At 48.5% G+C, this 19,550-nt stretch overlaps 1 protein-coding gene across 2 annotated transcripts in view; it reads left to right on the top strand.

The window, feature by feature from the left end:
* LOC140392064 (cohesin subunit SA-2) overlaps positions 1 to 19,550 on the top strand; it is a 169,838-nt gene that overhangs the window by 125,760 nt on the left and 24,528 nt on the right. Inside the window, exons 20-25 of one of the 2 annotated variants that reach the window (XM_072477283.1) lie at positions 7,227 to 7,430; positions 9,327 to 9,397; positions 11,902 to 11,989; positions 13,667 to 13,747; positions 15,522 to 15,614; positions 18,747 to 18,921. In XM_072477283.1, the coding sequence (XP_072333384.1) occupies positions 7,227 to 7,430; positions 9,327 to 9,397; positions 11,902 to 11,989; positions 13,667 to 13,747; positions 15,522 to 15,614; positions 18,747 to 18,921 (712 nt within the window). The remainder of the gene's footprint in view (positions 1 to 7,226; positions 7,431 to 9,326; positions 9,398 to 11,901; positions 11,990 to 13,666; positions 13,748 to 15,521; positions 15,615 to 18,746; positions 18,922 to 19,550) is intronic. The other variant, XM_072477285.1, reaches the window with a different exon arrangement.

The raw sequence follows: 19,550 nt of genomic DNA on the forward strand, positions 1-19,550 counted from the left end.
GCCAGGAGACTTGTCTACCTTTAGCCCCATTAGCTTGCCCAATACTGCCTCCTTAGTGATTACAATCATCTCAAGGTCCTCACCTATCATATCTTTATTTCCATCAGTCACTGGCATGTTATTTGTGTCCTCCACTGTGAAGACTGACCCAAAAAACCTGTTCAGCTCCTCAGCCATTTCCCCGTCTCCTATTATTAAATCTCCCTTCTCATCTTCCAAAGGACCAATATTTACATTAGCCACTCTTTTTTGTCTTATATATTTGTAGAAGCTTTTACTATCTGCTTTTATGTTCTGAGCCAGTTTACTTTCATAGTCTACCTTACTCTTCTTTATGGCTTTTTTTAGTAGCTTTCTGTTGTCCCCTAAAGACTTCCCAGTCCTCTAGTCTCCCACTAATTTTTGCCACTTTGTATGTTTTTTCCTTCAATTTGATACTCTCCCTCACCTCCTTAGATATCCACGGTCGATTTTTCCCCTTTCTACCGTCTTTCTTTTTTGTCGGTATGAACCTTTTCTGAACACTGTGAAAGATCGCTCGGAAGGTTCTCCACTGTTCCTCAACTGCTTCACCATGAAGTCTTTGCTCCCAGTCTACCTTAGCTAGTTCTTCTCTCATCCCATTGTAATCGCCTTTGTTTAAGCACAAAACACTAGTGTTTGATTTTACCTAGTCATCCTCCAACTGTATTTTAAATTCCACCATATTGTGGTCGCTCCTTCCAAGAGGATCCCGAACTATGAGATCATTAATCAATCCTGCCTCATTACACAGGACCAGATCTAGGACTGCGTGTTCCCTTGTAGGTTCCATTACATACTGTTCCAGGAAATTATCCCGGGCACATTCTATAAACTCCTCCTCAAGGCTGCCTTTACCAACCTGGTTAAACCAATCGATATGCAGATTAAAATCTCCCATGATAATCGCTGTACCATTTCTACATGCATCCGTTATTTCTTTGCTTATTGCCTGCCCTACCATCCTGTCACTATTTGGTGGCCTATAGACTACTCCTATCAGTGACATTTTTGCCTTACTATTCCTGATTTCCACCCAAATTGATTCAACCTTGTCCTCCATAGCACCAATATCATCCCTTACTATTGCCCGGATGCCATCCTTAAACAACAAAGCTACACCACCGCCCTTACCGTCCATTCTATCCTTTCGTATAGTCTGATACCCTTGGATATTTAACTCCCAGTCGTGACCATCTTTTAACCATGTTTCAGTAATGGCTACTAAATCATAGTCATTCACGATGATTTGCGCCATCAACTCATTTACCTTATTTCGTATACTACGAGCATTCAGGTAAAGTACACTTATGCTGCTTTTTATGTCTTTGTTATGAATCCTAACACCTTGATAAGTAACTTTTCGCAATTTATTTTTCCTCTTACCTAATTTTCTCCTAATTTTCCTTGTCTTTGAACCCATATCTCTACATAATAACCTGTCACGTAACCTGCTGTCTTGATCTCCATTAACCATTATACTGTCCATAGCTTTACACTTCCCTTCCCCCCGATAAAGTCCTTGTGACCAACCTATTTATCCTATTCGCTAGAACACTGGTCCCAGAATGGTTCAGGTGAAGACCGTCCCAACGGTACAGGTCCCTCCTGCCCCAGTACTGATGCCAATGCCCCATGAAATGGAATCCCTCTTTCCCGCACCATTCCTTTAGCCACGTGTTAACTTGCCTAATTTTCTCAACCCTATGCCAATTGGCACGTGGCTCGGGTAGTAATCCAGAGATTATAACCCAAGGTCCAGAGAATATGGTGCCCGGCCTGTTAACAGGACGCAAATCTTCCCGCTGATGCGGGGCTGAACCTTGATCCAGCCCCTATGGGGGGGCCGTGCATTGGAAACAGATTGGCCCCATTTTCTCCCTGACACTGGATTCTCCGCCGCATTGGAAGCTACACTACCAGCCGTGTGGGGCTGAGAATCCAGCCCAATGAATCAGTAACATTGACAACGTAAGCATGGCGAGGAAGGGGATTAATGGGGAACGTGTAATTTCTCCTTTTATCCAGCCCTGCTGGCTTGCAATATGAAAGCTGTCATGATCTCATCGAATGGCGGAGCAGACTCGATGGGCCAAATGGCCTACTTCTGCTCCTACATCTCATGGTCTTACAGAAACTGTACTCAATACTTCAATGACCTGGCATTTTTCCAGGCCTAAGGTTATTGAAAGGGACCAAAGATTTCACAAAAGGATCTTCAACTTTCCCTTCTGTTCGATAACTCATTGCCCAGAAAAGGAGGGGCTGCGAGTTCAGCTACCCAGCTTCCTGCTCTTTGTAACTTGGATGTCTCCTGATTGATTGATCGATCCGAAGTTTAAATAGATCTCACCTGCTGTTGCTGAGAAGCAAATATCTATATGAAGAGCAATCTTCTTTGCAGCAAGGTCTTCAGCTCTGTCTCCTGTTTACTTCCCATCCTACTTAGGGCCCCCATTTCCATTCTCACCAACCCCATTCCCTCCCACCACACACGTTTATATAACCTATATATGTCTGTATGTATATATATAAAATTACACCTAAACGTGTTACAGAGAGTTACTGATAAATAACCTTTCTCTCACCTCTAGCCCCTAATCTTGCTCTGTCATTATTTTTGTTGGTTTTGCCAATTCCCTTTTCATCTGTACTCCTCATACAACCTCACTTGCCTCATACATTGTAAGTGCCCATTTCAATTCAGCGTTTTCCCTCCTCTCTTGTGGATCCATTACCATTTTACCACAGGTAAGTTACCAAATACTGCAGAATCTTTTCTTACTCTTGGCATATCAATGGTACCTAACAAATGTTTGGACTCCAAATTTGGTTATTTTACCCTATTCCCAAAGTACAGACGTCCTCCCTCTACTAGTGGTTGAGAATCCTGCGTCCAGGAGTTGATCCTTAGGTGGTTAACCAGCTGAATGAGTTCTCTCTACACCTTCAGTGATGGATCAGGCCAACATGTCTGTTGTCTTCATGTCCGCATGATGGCATAATGATTTTGCTTCAGAGCCCGCGTTAATGCTTTGAAAAACAGTGGAGAAATACCAGAACATTTATGCAGGAGTGGCTCGGAGAATCAGGACTACCCACTGGGAGCAGAAATAAACTTGGGGCTGGAGTTTCATCATTGGTTCGGGGAATCCCGAGTTGGGCAATTTCCTGATGTTACATTCCCGGGGTCTGAGTTGAAGAGCAAGCAGATGCAGTTTCACCCGAGGAGTTGGAGTCAGGCAGGAGTTGGTGCCGCCACCTTCCGATGCAGGCCCGAGATGCACGCGGGCATATGCCGAAGCCAGTAGGTTAGAAGGCCCACCCCTGATTACTGGGACATCAATGGTTCTAAAGCCCCTTAGCCCTCAACCCTCACCCTCCCTACAAACCCCCAAACACCCTCATATCTCCCATTCCTCTTCCATGCGCCCCATGCATCATCCAAACCCTCAACTGAACTCATGTACCCGATAATGACGCTGGGAAACATTTGAAGTGCTGATGGAATAAAAAGTATACACAATCATTCATTCATGCGAAAAACAATTTCTCCTCTTAGAAGTTCACAAAACTGTCAATCAAATAAGCAAGTTCAATAAAATGAACAATCATTGAAACTCCACTTGGGACAAACCTCTCTTTTCATAAGTGCTCATAAATCAGTTAAAATAATCGACAGCTTCAAAATACTTTAATCGTATTAGCTGCTCATAAAACTGTCAATCTAACAAAGCTTGCAGTCCCTTTTACAGCTGTGAAAACAATCTCTGATGAGCTAAATCCATTAGTTAGTGGTTTGGAACTCAGCTAAGTATTCATAATGAGATTCCGTTGCACAGCTGAATAAACAAGCACTCTAAAGCTTAACACAATGGTACCTTTGAAATTGCCCAAAACAGATAGCCAACCACCTGCTCATTTTTATCAAAGCCTCAATAGATGGACTTCCAGTCAAATAAATTGATACCGGTTCAGCTATTTCAAAGGATCAACAGATGTTTGGACTTGAAATTGATGAAAAAGTCAAAGTACAGTGCTCAGGTGACACAGTAAAATCAGCTTTTTGATATACCATTGAATTCCAAGGAGCACTTTATCCACTGGATAAAGTACTATCATGCTTGAAAACACTGGGGCAGCAGAGAAGCGCAGTGGTTAGCACTGCTACCTCACGGCGCCGAGGTCCAGGTTTGATCCTGGCCCTGGGTCACTGTCTGTGTGGAGTTTGCACATTCACCCCGTGTTTGCATGTGTTTCGTGCCCACAACCCAAAGATGTGTAGGGTAGTTGGACTGGCCACGCTAAATTGCCCCTTAATTGGAAAACAATGAATTGGGCACTCTAAATTTATGAAAAAAAAATGTTTGCAAACACTTACACAATGCAAGTTTATTTTATTACCCATTACCTTTTAAGGACTGAGCCCTCTGTTCAATCACAGCATTAAAAACATGCTTTGTTCATCATAAACCATTGTATTATGACGTTTGAAGTTGGCAAGACCATTTAAACGTACCTGCCAAAAGGTTCCCAACTTCTTCTCCTGCGATCAACAAGCTGACTGACCTGACCTGTTTCTCACAGGAATCACCTCACTGAAGATATCAAAACTGAGCAGCCATTTGAAAGGCTAAAGCTAACATCACTTTGAGTGCGTGCTTTGTTCAAGTTGCCACTGGAGCTCAATTCCTGCACTGAGCAATATGGGAAATTTGAATTTAACATCCCCCTGCATCCATTTTCCGTGGCGGCATGGTAGCACAGTGGGTAGCGCTGTTGCTTCACAGCTCCAGGGTCCCAGGTTCGATTCCCAGCTTGGGTCACTGTCTGTGCGGAGTCTGCACATCCTCCCAATGTCAGCGTGGGTTTCCTCCGGGTGCTCCGGTTTCCTCCCACAAGTCCCGAAAGAAGTGCTGATAGGTAATTTGGACATTCTGAATTCTCGCTCAGTGTACCCGAACAGGCGCCAGAATGTGGCGACGAGGGGCTTTTCACAGTAACTTCATTGTAGTGTTAATGTAAGCCAACTTGTGGCAATACAGATTATTATTATTTTCAGCCACATGGTTGTGCATTGTCAGGACAGCAAATGGACACTAGAGAATTATTGTTTACTGTACATTGATAATAAAGATTCTATTAATGTGGAGGGTATCTGGATAACTACATGTGAGATTGCTGTTCATGTTAGGTGATACGTGATATTCCTAGAATCAGATCATTTCTCTTCAATTATCAGATGGGATAATATTTTAGAAGCGGAATTAATTATTCAAACATTAAAAAATCTCCAGCAACAATTGATTACCTGTGGGAATGAGACACCACGATTCAAATTGCTGAAGAAAGGGACAGGCTGCCAAAGCTTTTCGTCTTGTATGATAATGGCGGCCCTGATTGACTGTGTATCCCACATACTCCTGCAAGGGCCTAAGGCTGTCACATACGGACCTGAAAAATGCCCAGTCTAATAAGCCAAAAGGACATACCGCCTATAACACAAACGAACAATGTGGTGTGCAAATCTCAGTGCCGCTGTGATATCAGGTAGATAGGTTGCACATCCCAGTTACTGGGAGATCGTAACTAACAACATGTCCCGTCAGCAGCTCATATTAGGCCGATTGTACTCAACCAAAACTCACAGCACAGTGTTTAATGTTAGATGCGATTCTGCGATTAGACAGCACTTTCTGAACATTCTCAGGTGTTCTAAGAATTACTCTAACAACCAGTTTAAGGTTACCTTTTGGGCTTGCAATGTAGCTCACTTACGTTTGCCAGACATCACACGCAGCGACCTGTCCTCTGAAGGCAAAGGGAATATGTTCAGGAATTATGCCTGGTTTCAATTAAGCAAAAGCCTGGGGGGCAATAGTTCCCCATTCGCCATGCCAGACCAATGAGAGTCAATTTGCCGTCCAATCAGCACCCTTTTCTCGCGCAGTATCAATTGTTCATCAATTTGAAATTTGGCAGCTGTCCTGGTGAGTACAAGTTGAAAAGCTTTGACAACATGTCTCCATCTTTGTAACATTCAGTACTGTAATACCTGGGCGGTGCGGTGACACGGGTCCGATCCCGGCACCAGGTCACAGTCCATGTGGAGTCAGCACATTCTCCCCGTGTCTGCGTGGGTCTCACCCCACAACCCAAAGATGTGCAGAGTAGGTGGACTGGCTGAATTGCCCCGTAACATTTTTAAAAAGGTTTTAAAGAAGTACTGTAATACCAAGCGGCGGTTGGAATTGTTCCCTCATTTGGCCCAAGAGACATTGCAGGAACCTGGGGCGGGATTCACCGACCCCCCGCCGGGTCGGAGAATCACCGGGGGCTGGCGTGAATCACGCCCCCGCCGTGTCCCGTAGTCTCCGCCACCAGAGATTCGGCGGGGGTGGGAATCGCGCCGCGCCAGTCGGCGGGCCCACCCCCGCCGATTCTCCGGCCCGTGATGGGCCGAAGTCCCGCTGCTGGAATGCCTGTCCTGCCGGCGTGGATGAAACCACCTTTTGAACGGCGGAACAAGGCGGCGTGGGCGGGCTCCCGGGTCCTGGGTGGGGGGGGGGGGGGGGCGCGGGGCGATCTGGCCCCGGGGGGTGCCCCCACGGTGGCCTGGCTCGTGATCGGGGCCCACCGATCCGCGGGCGGGCCTGTGCCGTGGGGGCACTCTTTCCCTTCCGCCTCCGCCATGATCTTCACTATGGCGGAGGCGGAAGAGACCCCCTCCCCTGCGCACGCGCGGGGATGACGTCAGCAGCCGCTAACGCTCCCGCGCATGCGCGGCCCGGCTGGCGTGGCGCCAAAGGCCTTTCCCGCCAGCTGGTGGAGCGGAAACCGCTCCGGCGCGGGCCTAGCCCAACACTAGCCCTAGCTTAATGCAGTGAGTTTAATTACTAAGTAATGCATGGAAACAGCAATTTCATTGAGACCCACCAGGAAGTGGAGAGTGAGCTGCTGCTTGTGCATCGTACTGGTGGAAAGGCATAAATTATCCGGCAAGTTGTGACGGTTCACAATTCACTGGGTATGTCTTCCACGGTACAAGTCGCTGGGTACTTTTATGCATTAATAACGACAGACGCGATTAGATTTTCAACCAATTTGCAGGCAATTCCTTAAAGGGGAGCCGTGTGAGTTTTTGGTCGAAATTTCGCTAACGTTCCAGAAAGATCCTGAAGGTGTTTTACTTTGTGAACTGACAGCATTTGGATAAGTTACTGAAGCAGCTAAAGGCGATTGTGGAACAGCAGACGGATTCTGAAGTCTTGGAATTCTGTTCGAAAGCGTACCTTGTTCTCAGTAATGAAGGGCTGCCCACCCGGAGTCAGGTCGCATCTGCAAAAATTCAACTGTTTGACCAACTGGTGGGCAAGTTCAACAAGCTGCTGAAGAATTTCCTTCACAAGGTGTGGCCTTTATTTTCTTTTCTATTTCTCACCTTTATTGCATGCTAACTGAACTGCGGGGAAGGTTTGCTTGCGATTTCTAAAAAATGGGCAGGAAATGTGAACAAAAGAGCTGAGCGCCGGAGGTGAGGTGAGAGACAGCCTTTGATCAAGTATGGTATCAAGGAGCCCGAGCTAAACGGGGAATCGGGGGGGAAATTCTCCGCTGGTTGGAGTCATTCCTGGCATAAAGGAAGATGGTTGCGGTTGTTGGAGGTCAATCATCTCAGTCCCAGGACATCTCTGCAGGAGTTCCTTAGGGTAGTGAACTAGGCCCAACCATGCTCAGCTGCTTCATTAATGACCTTCCCTCCATCAAAAGGTGTGAAGTGGTGATGTTCGGTGATGGCCACACAATGTTCAGTGCCGTTCATGGCTCCTCAGATACGCAATCCGTGTCCTTATGCAACAAGGCCTGGATAACATTCAAACTTGGGTTGATAAGTGGTGAGTAACATTCATGCCAAACAAGTGCCAGGCAATGACCATCCCCAACAAGGGAGAATCCAACATGCCCCTTGGCAGTCAATGGCGTTACCATTGCTGAACCCCCCACAATCAACATCTTGGGGGTTACCATTCATCAGAAACTGAACAGGACTAATCATATAAATATTGTGGTGATAATAGCAGACCAGAGGCTGGGACTTCTGTGGCGAGTAACTCACCCCAGACTCATAAAAGCCTGTCCCATCCACAGGGAGCTAGTCAGGAGTGTGATGGGATACTCTCCACTTGCCTGGATGAGTGCAGCTCCAACAACACTCAAGAGGCTCAACACCATCCAGGACAAAGCAGCCCCGCTTGATTGGCACCCAATCCATCACCTTGAACTGTGATTGCATCGACAAACCCAGCAGTAATTCTGCAGCAGTATCATGCTGTGGACAGCATTGAGGCAACTGACCTGGGTGGTGTTTGCTTGAAAGAAGAATCATTGGCAATGACAGCAGGGGAGAGCCCTGGAGCACGACTTGGTGTCGGGGCGAGGCCGTTGAATCTCGCGAGAGACCTGCATCAAAATTTGCGATTCTCGAAATGTCTTGCGAGATTCAACGGAATACCGCGACCCGATGCGATCTGGCTCTCACTCTCACTGGGTGTGATCCAGATGAGCATTCGGCACATTTAAATATACGTTCGCTGGATTCACCCGGCACCTGGGACTCAATGGCTATGCTTGGGAAACCTCGACAGGCCACCGTTTCGTAATAGCCCACACAAATATGGACCAGGGATAACGGGCACCAGGCCATTGGAGACCCCCAGGTGGTCGGGGACCCTGCCTTTCCCCCTGGCACCTGGGCATCTTGGCTCTGCCAGCCCGGCACCCAGGCACTTCCAGGGTGGCACTGCCAGGTGCCAGGGTGATAGGCTGGCAGTGCCATGGTGCTCAGGTACCAGGTCAGCACTGCCAGGGATCGGGCCGGAGGGGGTCTTGCCAGGTAGAGGGTGAGGGGGCGGGGGTTCCAGGGACCTCCCCAAGGTTTGGGGAGGTGACGGATAAAAAACTGGAGGGGCCTGAAAGGGGGGGGGGGGGGGCGCGGGAAAGATTGGGTCAGCCAGACAGAATGGCGCCCTGACCTGCGAGGAGCCTTTCTAGCCAGCAGGAAATCCCTCTAAGTGCAGCGTTGGCAGAAATAATCTCCCCGAAGCCCAAAGAAAGGGCAAAGTGCGTTGAACAGCTGGACGTGCGCCGCCGAGAAGCACCCGGCTAAATGTGCCATTCAGCGGACTTTCAGTCAAGCTCACTGAATCGCCCCCCTGCCCCTCTTTGAACAGTGAAGCTCACCTCACAGTGCTGATTGTACCAACATACCTCGCGAGATATTTAAGTTGTGATCTATTCTGCAACAGGGAGACGGATTTACTGACGCAGAATCTCACCAGATGTGGTCGACATTGAAAAGAATCACAACCTTCCATAAGTAAGTGAGGCATTAGCAGTGGTGAACTGACCCTCAGTGTAATCAGAACCCACTTTGATAAGATGTGTGTTGCTCTGTTTCTTTGCTCATAGAAAAATCATAGAAAGTATATGACACAGAAAGAGGCCACTTGGCCCATCAGGCCTGCGCTAACGAGCCACCTTGTCTAATCCCAGCCTACAGCATTTGGTCCGTAGCCCTGGTGTAGATCCAGACTCCTTTTCAAAGAGTTGAGGGTCTCTGCCTCAACTACCCTTTCAGGCAGTGGACTCCAGACCCCCCCAAACCCTTTGTTTCCCTCGATTCCCCTCTAATCCGTCTACCAATTACTTTAAATCTATGCCCCCTATTCATTGGCCTCTCTGCTAATGTAAACAGGCCCTTCCCATCCACTCTATCCTGGCTCCTCACTATTTTGTACATCTCAATCAAATCTGCGGCAGCACGGTGGAGCAGTGGTTAGCACTTCTGCCTCACGGCGCCGAGGTCCCAGGTTCGATCCCGGCCCTGGGTCACTGTCCGTGTGGATTTTGCACATTCTCCCCGTGTCTGCGTGGGTTTCACCCCCAAACCCCAAAAGATGTGCAGGTTAGTAGGATTGGCCACGCTAAATTGCTCCTTCATTGCAAAAAATGAATTGGGTACTCTAAATTTATATTAAAAAAAAATCTCAATCAAATCAAATCTCCCCTCAGCCTCTTCCGAAGTGAACGGCCCCAGCCTATCCAGTCTTTCCTCATTGTTGCAATTTTCCAGTCCTGGCAGCATTCTTGTAAATCTCCTTTCTACCCTCACATTGAAGAACCTCCCTATAATATGTTGGACTGAGAAACATATTGTATCCTGGCTAACAATGTCCAAAGTGCATTCTGTCACCATGTCCTGTCATGTCTGCCTTCGCTCATGTTTTGTGGTGCTTATTTAATCTGTACTCCTCTTGGCCTGGTCGGGAAATGGTGATCCACTTGTTCAAGTAACCATTCTTCATATGTGAGAACCAGGGCCTCTGATCTTCAGCTTAATTTGTAGAATCACCGAATAGTATCATGGGTAAAATAGCGAGGTGGTTTTTTACTGGACTAATAATCCAGAGAGTTCAACACAGGATCCTTAGACATGAGTTCCAGTCTTACCACGGCACAGGGAGGGTTTTAATTCCATTAGTTGAATCCATTTAGATTATGGTCCACTAATATTTTTCAGAGAAGGAAATCTGCCAGCCTTCTGTGGCCTGGCCTACTTGTAACTGTAGATTCCAGTGTGGTTCGACGGTTAATGTCCTCTGAAATAGCAAAGAAAACTCACGAGGCCCATCAATTTCTGTTCTTTTGAAGAGCAAGTTAGTCCCACTCACCACTCTTTCCCCACATCCCAGTGGTATTGTTGCTGGACTATTAATCCAGAGACACAGGGAAATGTTCTGGGCACTCAGGTTCAAATCCTGCCACTGCAGATGGTGAAATTTGAATTCAATAAAAATCTTGGGGCGGGATTCTGCGGGAATCGGCGGGCGGGCAACTCCAGCGGCGAGGAGTGGCGTAAACCACTCCGGCGTCGGGCCGCCCCAAAGGTGCGGAATCCTCCACACCTTCAGGGGCTAGGCCGGCCCCGGAGTGGTTTGCGCCAAGCCGGCCAGCAGGGAAGGGGCTTGGCACCACGCCAACCGGCGCCAAAGGGCCTCCGCGAGTTGGCGCATGCGCGGGAGCGCCAGCGTGTGTTGGCGTCATCCCAGCGCATGCTCAGGGGAGGGTTCATCTCCGCGTTGGCCATCGCAAAGGGGTCCGATCGCGGGCCAGGCCACCGTGGGGGCACCTCCTGGGGCCAGATCCCCCCCCGTGCCCCGCCCGAGGACCCCGGCAACCAGGTCCCGCCGGCAAATACCTGGTGGAATATACGCTGGCGGGACTGGCCGAAAACGAGTGGACACTCGGGACATCGCGGGCCGTAGAATCGCCGGGGGGCTCACTGCCAGCGGCCGTTGACTGGCGTGGCGTGATTCCCGCCCCGCCAAATCCCTGGTGCCGAAGAATTCGGCAGCCGGCGGGGTCGGGAGCCACACCGCCCCCCGGCGATTCTCCGACCCGGCGGGGGTTCGGAGAATCCCGCCCCTGGAGTTAAAAGTTGAATGATGACCATGAAACTATTGTCGATTGTTATTAATGTCCTTCAGGGAAGGAAATCTGCCGTCCTTACCTGGTCTGGCCTACATGTGGTTCCAGACGCACGGCAATGTGGTTGACCGTAATTGCCCTTATTGATAGGCAATAAATGCTGGCACAGCCTGCGACGCCCACATCCCATGAAGTCCCATAAATCCTCTAAGAACTTATCCAATTCCCCAATATCCAATTTCGAAAGCTGATTCGAAAGGATTTGAGTTAGTGTCCTTCAATCCCACACCACTGTTGTGTTGGGGTGGGTTGCTGCAAAGCCTGTTCTGTGTGAAAGGAGGAATGTTTGCTTCCTGACATGGTGGAAAATTCATGTTTTTCAAATTATTTCAGCGCTCACGATATAACTCAATGGAATCTGTTAAGCAGCACCTGTAAACTGCTGAAGAGCGACTTGGAGAAGGGCAACACCTCTGAACAGGTGAGTCACTGAGCTGTTACCATGACACGCTCTCCGAGGATATATCCAATCACTGATTTTACCTGTTAAATCTATCCTCCAGCCTGTCTGATGTGAAGCAAGTTCAGCTGTACTCTGCAAGTATTTTCCTTTGCAAGTTTCAAAAGTTATTAATGAAGCTGCTTCCGCAACCAAAATCAGACAGTATAGAAGCCATTCGGCCCATCAAGCCTGTGCTGCCATTCAATATGATCCTGGCTGATCCTAAATCTCAAAGCCATACTCTTGTGCTCTCCCCGTACCCCTTCCCGCCTTTAGTGTCTCGAAATCTCTTCCTTCCTTCAATATATTCAATGACTAGTCCTCCACAGCCTCCTGTGGTCAAGAATTCCACAGGTTCCCCACCGTCTGAGTGAAGAAATTTCTCCTCATCTCAGTCCGAAATGGCCTACCCTGTCTCCTGAGACTGTGACCCCTTGTTCTCTCGATGCCCCTCTCCCCCACCCCCAGCCAGTGGAAACAACATCCCTGCATCCAGCCCTGTTCTGTGTGAAAGGAGGAATTTTATATATTTCAACGAGATCCCATCTCATTCTTCTAAATTCCAGTGAATACAGACCTAGTCGACCCAATCTCACTTCGTATGATAATTCTGCCATCCCGGGAATCTGTCTGGTGAACCTTTACTCCACTCCCTCTATGGCAAGTATATACTTTCTTAGATAAGGAGACAAAAACTGCACACAATACTCCAGGTGTGGCCCACCAAGTCCCTGTACAGCCGCAGTAAGACATCCTTGCTCCTGTTGTACTCAAATCCTCTTGCAATGAAGGCCACATACTATTTGCCTTCCTAACTGCTTGCTGTAGCTGCATGCTGATTTACAGTGACTGGTGTACTTGGACACCCAGGTCACTTTGTACAACATTTCCCAATGTTTCTCCATTTAAATAATACTCTGCCATTCTGTTTTTCCCACTGGAGTGGCTAACTTCACACGTATCCATATTTTACTGCATCTGCCATGTATTTGCCCACTCACACAACTTGTCTAAATCGCCTCTTTACTTCCTACTCACCACTCACCTAGTTTGTGTGTCGTCAGTACACTTGGAATTATTACATTTGATTCCCTCATCCAAATGCTGATGTAGATGTATTTTGTCGATATATATTGTGAATAGTTCGGCCCCAAGCACTGATTCCTGTGGGACCTCAATGGTCGCCGCCTGCTACTCTGAAAAAGACCCGTTTATTCAGACTCGCTGTTTCCTGCCTGCGAACCAATTCTCAATCCATCGCAATGCATTACCCCAATCCCTCGTATTTTAATTTTGCACAATAACACCTTATGTGGGACATTATCAAAAGCTTTCTGAAAATCCAAATACACCGCATCTACCGGTTCTCCCGTATCTATTCCACAAGTTGCATTGTCAAAAAACCCCAGTAGGTTTGTGACACATGATTTCCCTTTTTAAATGTATGTTGACTTTGTCTAATCCTGTTGATACTTTCTGAGTATGTTCCAGATTGTAACAAGTGTATCACATAGTGTTACTTCGCTTCAGTAACCTCTGTGTAATATGCACTCTCACTTCAACATAATGGATCACAGGCCTCCTTTGGTAAAGCCCCATTCACCTTTAATGCAGCATTAAAGGCAATGTTTACAAAGGTAGTTTTCTGTTTTGCAGATTATTATTCAGGCAATCCTGTGCAGCTATTACTACATCATGTGGCAGCTGTCAAAGGCATCTGAAGGAACATCCTCTAAGGTACAGTTTGTGAGTGAGTTTCTTCCCATTATTTCCTGATCAGATACAGTAAGAACTGTTAAGCGTTAAGATAATAACACCAACAGCTCACCTCTGTGTGCCTTGTTTGTGTTCCTGACTTTCTGTCTCCTGTAAAAACTGCACCTTCATGATTCTCACAAAACAATTCGGCATCGGGTGGGACCCAACTTTCTGCTGTGAAAAAGAGGAAGTCCAAGCTCTCTGCTGCCTTTGATGCGGTGAGGAGCTGTCAATCACAGCGAGAATGGTTAGCATCAAAGCAGGTTAAAGTAGATGCATTCAAGCGTGAAGGGAAAGATAGATCTACATTCCAGCAAGCAGCTGCTTCTGGAGTAATAAAACTGTCAATCACTGGCTAATGCAATGTATTGCTGTGTGAAATCGAATGGAAGATTTGCATTTCAAAGATTGCCAAGGGATTTCAAGCCCTTTGAAGTGTGCTTGGCTTTGGAGGAAGCCTCTGACACTTGTATCAGCTGCTACTTTAAGCACTTTGTCTGAGGCAGCAGATGATTGGGTTGAGTAAGTGAAAATGCAGTGATATTTCACTCTGCTGCCTAGTCTGCTTGTCAGCTTTCAGGCAGGGGGGATAGCTGGGGGTCTGATGGGGCTCTCTGATTGAGCCTCAGTTGAGGGTCTCTGATGGGGGCCTCTTTTGGGGGACTCTGTAGGGGTCTCTGTTAGGGTTCTCTGATTGGGGGTCTGATGGGGATCTTTGATGAGGGTCTGATGATCAGTTTGATGGGGAGGCTGAGAAGGCAGACAGTCGGGGGAGGGGCAGGATTTCCATTGTGCGGGGGGGGGGCACTTCCGTTACGCACTGACGCTCTTGACCCACCGCAGGATCCAATGCGTTAGGGCCTGGCTTGAAAATACCTGCACCAATTTACACCTGTGAATCCCGGCTGAGAGGGCTGGAGAATCGAACTTCCAGCCCGTTAATCAGGTGCAAATGATCCATTTCCATGCTGCCACTGTGGGACTGGAACAAGGGAATGGGCGAAAATTTCGTTTTCAGCCAACACGCGATTCTCCGCCAGATCGGGAAACCCGCTACTGGCGGCAGCAACGGAGAATCCACCCAATTTCTGGGAGGGATATGGGGCTGGAGGAGATCACAGAGATAGGGATGGACAAGGCCCTGGAGGAGATCACAGAGATAGGGATGGACGAGGCCCTGGAGTAGATCACAGAGATAGGGATGGATGAGGCCCTGGAGGAGATCACAGAAATAGGGATGGATGAAGCTTTAGAGACGATCACAGAGATAGGGATGGACAAGGCCCTAGAGGAGATCACAGAGATAGGGATGGAAGAGACCCTTGAGAGATTCAAAATCAAGGATGAGAATTTATAATAAGATGTTGGTGTGAGTTAAGACACTAGCTACAGACTAACCTTAGGTTTACAGAGGGTAGAGTGTGGGAGACCAGCCAGGAGGGCATTGGAGTAAAGTCTGTAGGTAACAAGAGGAGTTGCCAGGCGATGTTATGGAAGTGGAAACAGGTTGCAGGCCTTGCCTTCTGGCTGTTACATTAGATTGTGTTGAATCCCAGGATCCCAGAATTGTTACGGTGTGGAACGAGGCCTTTCAGCCGAGTGAATCTCTTCCTCTCCCTCAATGCAAGGAGACATTTTTCCCAACATGCTCAGGCGAACTTCAAGAAGCTAACCAGGAAATCACTGCCGCACCTCACAGACACACCGAGTTGCCCCTGTTTTTGGTCTAAAACTTGTTTTCGTTTCTGACAAGGACCTGCAGGAGTCGCTGAGCAAGCAGATAAGGGTGTTCTGCCAGATCTTCAGACAATACCTGAGTAACTCCATCAGCACCATCAAAGAGCAGGTCAGTGTGGGCAAGCAGCACTGAGAAAGATCCCAGGTCAAACGTAAGAAGATCCCAGGTCAAACGTAGAGTCACCACCCACGCATTGGACAGCTTCACCTCTCGTAGAATTACATAGAAGCCACAAGGTGGAGAGCAGACCAGGTTCGGCCCAACGCCAGCTCCTCTTGGCCTCTCTCCCTCCCTGGGAACAAAAGGTTCGGACCCATCCTGGGCCTCTGTCCCTTCTCTGTTGAAAGTGCAGCGGGCGACTGGGTTGCAGGGTAAGGCTGTGGAGGGCCTTCTGCTGTTCCTTACACTTTCCTCTGTTGGTAAAGCAGATTTGACGGTCACCTGCTCCCATCGGACCAACCTGTTAGGTTTCCCTTTATTCGTTCATGGGTTGTGGACATCGCTGGTAAATCTGGCATTTATTGCCCCCTCTTAATTGCCCTTGAGAAGGTGACAGTGAGCTGCCACCCTGAACCGCCGCAGTGGGTCTGGTGGTTAATATTTTCTGTAGAGGCTGAGTCGCTTGCTCGCCCATTTCAGAGAGTAATTTGCAAAAGCCAACCACATTCCTGCGGGCCTGGAGTCACATGTGGGTCAGACCAGGTAACGGTGGCAGATTTCCTCTCCTGAAGGGCATTAGTTAACCAGATGGGCTTTTATAATGATCCAATAGTTTATTAACATTAATAATGATCATGACAAAGGGCAGCACGGTGGCGCAGTGGTTAGCACTGCTGCTTATGGCGCTGAGGACCCGGGTTCAAATCCCATCTCCGGGTCACTGTCCGTGTGGAGTTTGCACATTCTTCCCGTGTTTGCGTGGATCTCACCCCACAAGCCAAAGATGTGCAGGTTAGGTGGATTGGCCAAGCTAAATCGACCCTTCATTGGGGAAAAAAAATAATTGGGTACTCTAAATTTATTTTAAAAAATAACGATCGTGACTATCATTTTAGTCCCGATTTATTAATTAACTGAATTGAAATGCCCCTAGGCGCCCAATATTACTAATGTGCCATTGTTCCCCACGCCCAATATTACTAATGTGCCATTGTTCCCCACGCCCAATATTACTAATATGCCATTGTTCCCCACGCCCAATATTACTAATATGCCATTGTTCCCCACGCCCAATATTACTAATATGCCATTGTTCCCCACGCCCAATATTACTAATATGCCATTGTTCCCCACGCCCAATATTACTAATATGCCACTGTTCCCCACGCCCAATATTACTAATGTGCCACTGTTCCCCACGCCCAATATTACTAATATGCCACTGTTCCCCACGCCCAATATTACTAATGTGCCACTGTTCCCCACGCCCAATATTACTAATATGCCATTGTTCCCCACGCCCAATATTACTAATATGCCATTGTTCCCCACGCCCAATATTACTAATATGCCACTGTTTCCCACGCCCAATATTACTAATGTGCCACTGTTCCCCACGCCCAATATTACTAATATGCCATTGTTCCCCACGCCCAATATTACTAATATGCCATTGTTCCCCACGCCCAATATTACTAATATGCCACTGTTCCCCACGCCCAATATTACTAATGTGCCACTGTTCCCCACGCCCAATATTACTAATATGCCACTGTTCCCCACGCCCAATATTACTAATATGCCATTGTTCCCCACGCCCAATATTACTAATATGCCACTGTTCCCCACGCCCAATATTACTAATGTGCCACTGTTCCCCACGCACAATATTACTAATATGCCACTGTTCCCCACGCCCAATATTACTAATGTGCCACTGTTCCCCACGCACAATATTACTAATATGCCACTGTTCCCCATGCCCAATATTACTAATATGCCACTGTTCCCCACGCACAATATTACTAATATGCCACTGTTCCCCACGCACAATATTACTAATATGCCACTGTTCCCCACGCCCAATATTACTAATATGCCATTGTTCCCCACGCCCAATATTACTAATATGCCATTGTTCCCCACGCCCAATATTACTAATATGCCACTGTTCCCCACGCCCAATATTACTAATATGCCACTGTTCTCCACGCCCAATATTACTAATATGCCACTGTTCCCCACGCACAATATTACTAATATGCCACTGTTCCCCACGCACAATATTACTAATATGCCACTGTTCCCCACGCCCAATATTACTAATATGCCACTGTTCCCCACGCCCAATATTACTAATATGCCACTGTTTCCCACGCACAAACGCCTATCTGATAACAAAATTCCAATGGCTGCTATTTGATAGCGGGGTTGACCTGCGAATGGTTCCCCTCCCGAGCTTAAAGGCACTGAGGCAAATTAAAATCCAGAACCCAACCTGCGATTATCGTGGGGAGACAGCAGTACCTTGGCGGGGTTGCCAACTCTGGTCGGAGAGATTCTTGGAGGATTTATCACGTTCCCCCTTCGCCTTCAGCTCCCTCCGCCCCCCCCACTCCTTTTGTAAACTAATACGTTAAAATGTTGAAGGGCCGCCCGTTTTCGGCCGGTCCCGCCGGCGTAAATTACAACAGGTACTTACCGGCGGGACCTGGCTCCGCGGGCGGCCTCCGGGGTCCTCGGGTTGGCCACGGCCGGATCTGGCCCCGGGGGATGCCCCCACAGTGGCTTGGCCCACTATCGGGGTCCACCGATCGGCGGGCGGTCCTGCCGTGGGGGCACTCATAACTTCCCCGTCGGCCGCTGTAACAGTCCGCGATGGCCGACGCGGAGATGAACCCCTCTGCGCATGCGCTGGGATGATGCCAGCACACGCTGGCGCTCCCGCACATGCGCCAACTCGCACCGGTCGGTGGAGGCTCTTCCCCGCCGGCCGGTGAGGCATAAACCACTCCGGGGCCGGCCTAGTCCCTGAAGGCGCGGAGGAATCCGCACCTTTGGGGCGGCCCGACGCCGGAGTGGTTCACGCCACTCCTTCGCACCGGAGTTGCCCGCCCCGCCGGTTTTCGCAGAATCCCGCCCCTGGTGTCACCGAGGCAATCCCGCAGGGGTGATAACCCCATGCCTAGGCCAGTGATCTACGTTGACTGAATCTGAACTGCTGATGAATTGGTGGAAGAACTTCCCCCGCGGGCGTTTCTTTGCTTCATCATTCAGGGTTTTGTTTCTGTCCGTCCTCAGGCTTTCATCGTCCTTTGTGACCTGCTGCTGGTTTTCAGCCACGAGGTTCTGTCCAGCGGCTCTGAAAAGACTGAGCCATTTGCCTACGTGCCAGACTCAGCCCTGCAGTCCGAGCTGGTGGCCTTTGTCCTGGATCGTGTTTTCGTAGCCCAGGAAAGTGAGCTTCTCGACAAAGGTAAGCTGCAGTGGGGGTCACCTGGGTTGTTGACCGGTTGGGCCAAATGGCCTCCTTCTCTGCCTCACTCTTCTACAATTCTGTCCAGTGATACGACTCAGATCTCCGGGACCTTGACGGTGGGGGGGGGGGGGGGGCTGGATACACTGATGGTGACAGGCATGATGTTGTCCCCTGTCTGGGGCAGGGGAGGGCGGGGTGGGTTCTAGAACAAAGGGTCTCAGTCTCAGAATACGGGATAAACCGTTTAGGACTGAGATGAGGAGAAGGTGGTGAACCTGTGGAATTCTCTAACACAGGAGGCTGCAGAGGCCAAATCACTGAATGTATTCAAGAAATAAATAGATGCATTTCTGAACTCTGAAGGTGTCAAAGGCAATGGGAGATGGCGGGAGTGTGGTGTTGAGGTAGAGAGAGGATCAGCATCGATCATGTTGAATGGCCAGCAGGCTCGAAGGGCTGAATGGTCTGCACGCACCAATTTCCTATTTTACTATGTACCTCGCTGACTGTGAAGCTGGGGTGTCCTGAAGTCGTGAATTATGCTATATAAATGCACAGGTTTTTCCTGATTAACAATGGTCGCGTTGGACCCAGATTTTCCTGTTTCTGTCACAATGTTGCTCCCT

This window comes from Scyliorhinus torazame, chromosome 15, assembly GCF_047496885.1.
Source record: "Scyliorhinus torazame isolate Kashiwa2021f chromosome 15, sScyTor2.1, whole genome shotgun sequence".
NCBI lineage: Eukaryota > Metazoa > Chordata > Chondrichthyes > Carcharhiniformes > Scyliorhinidae > Scyliorhinus > Scyliorhinus torazame.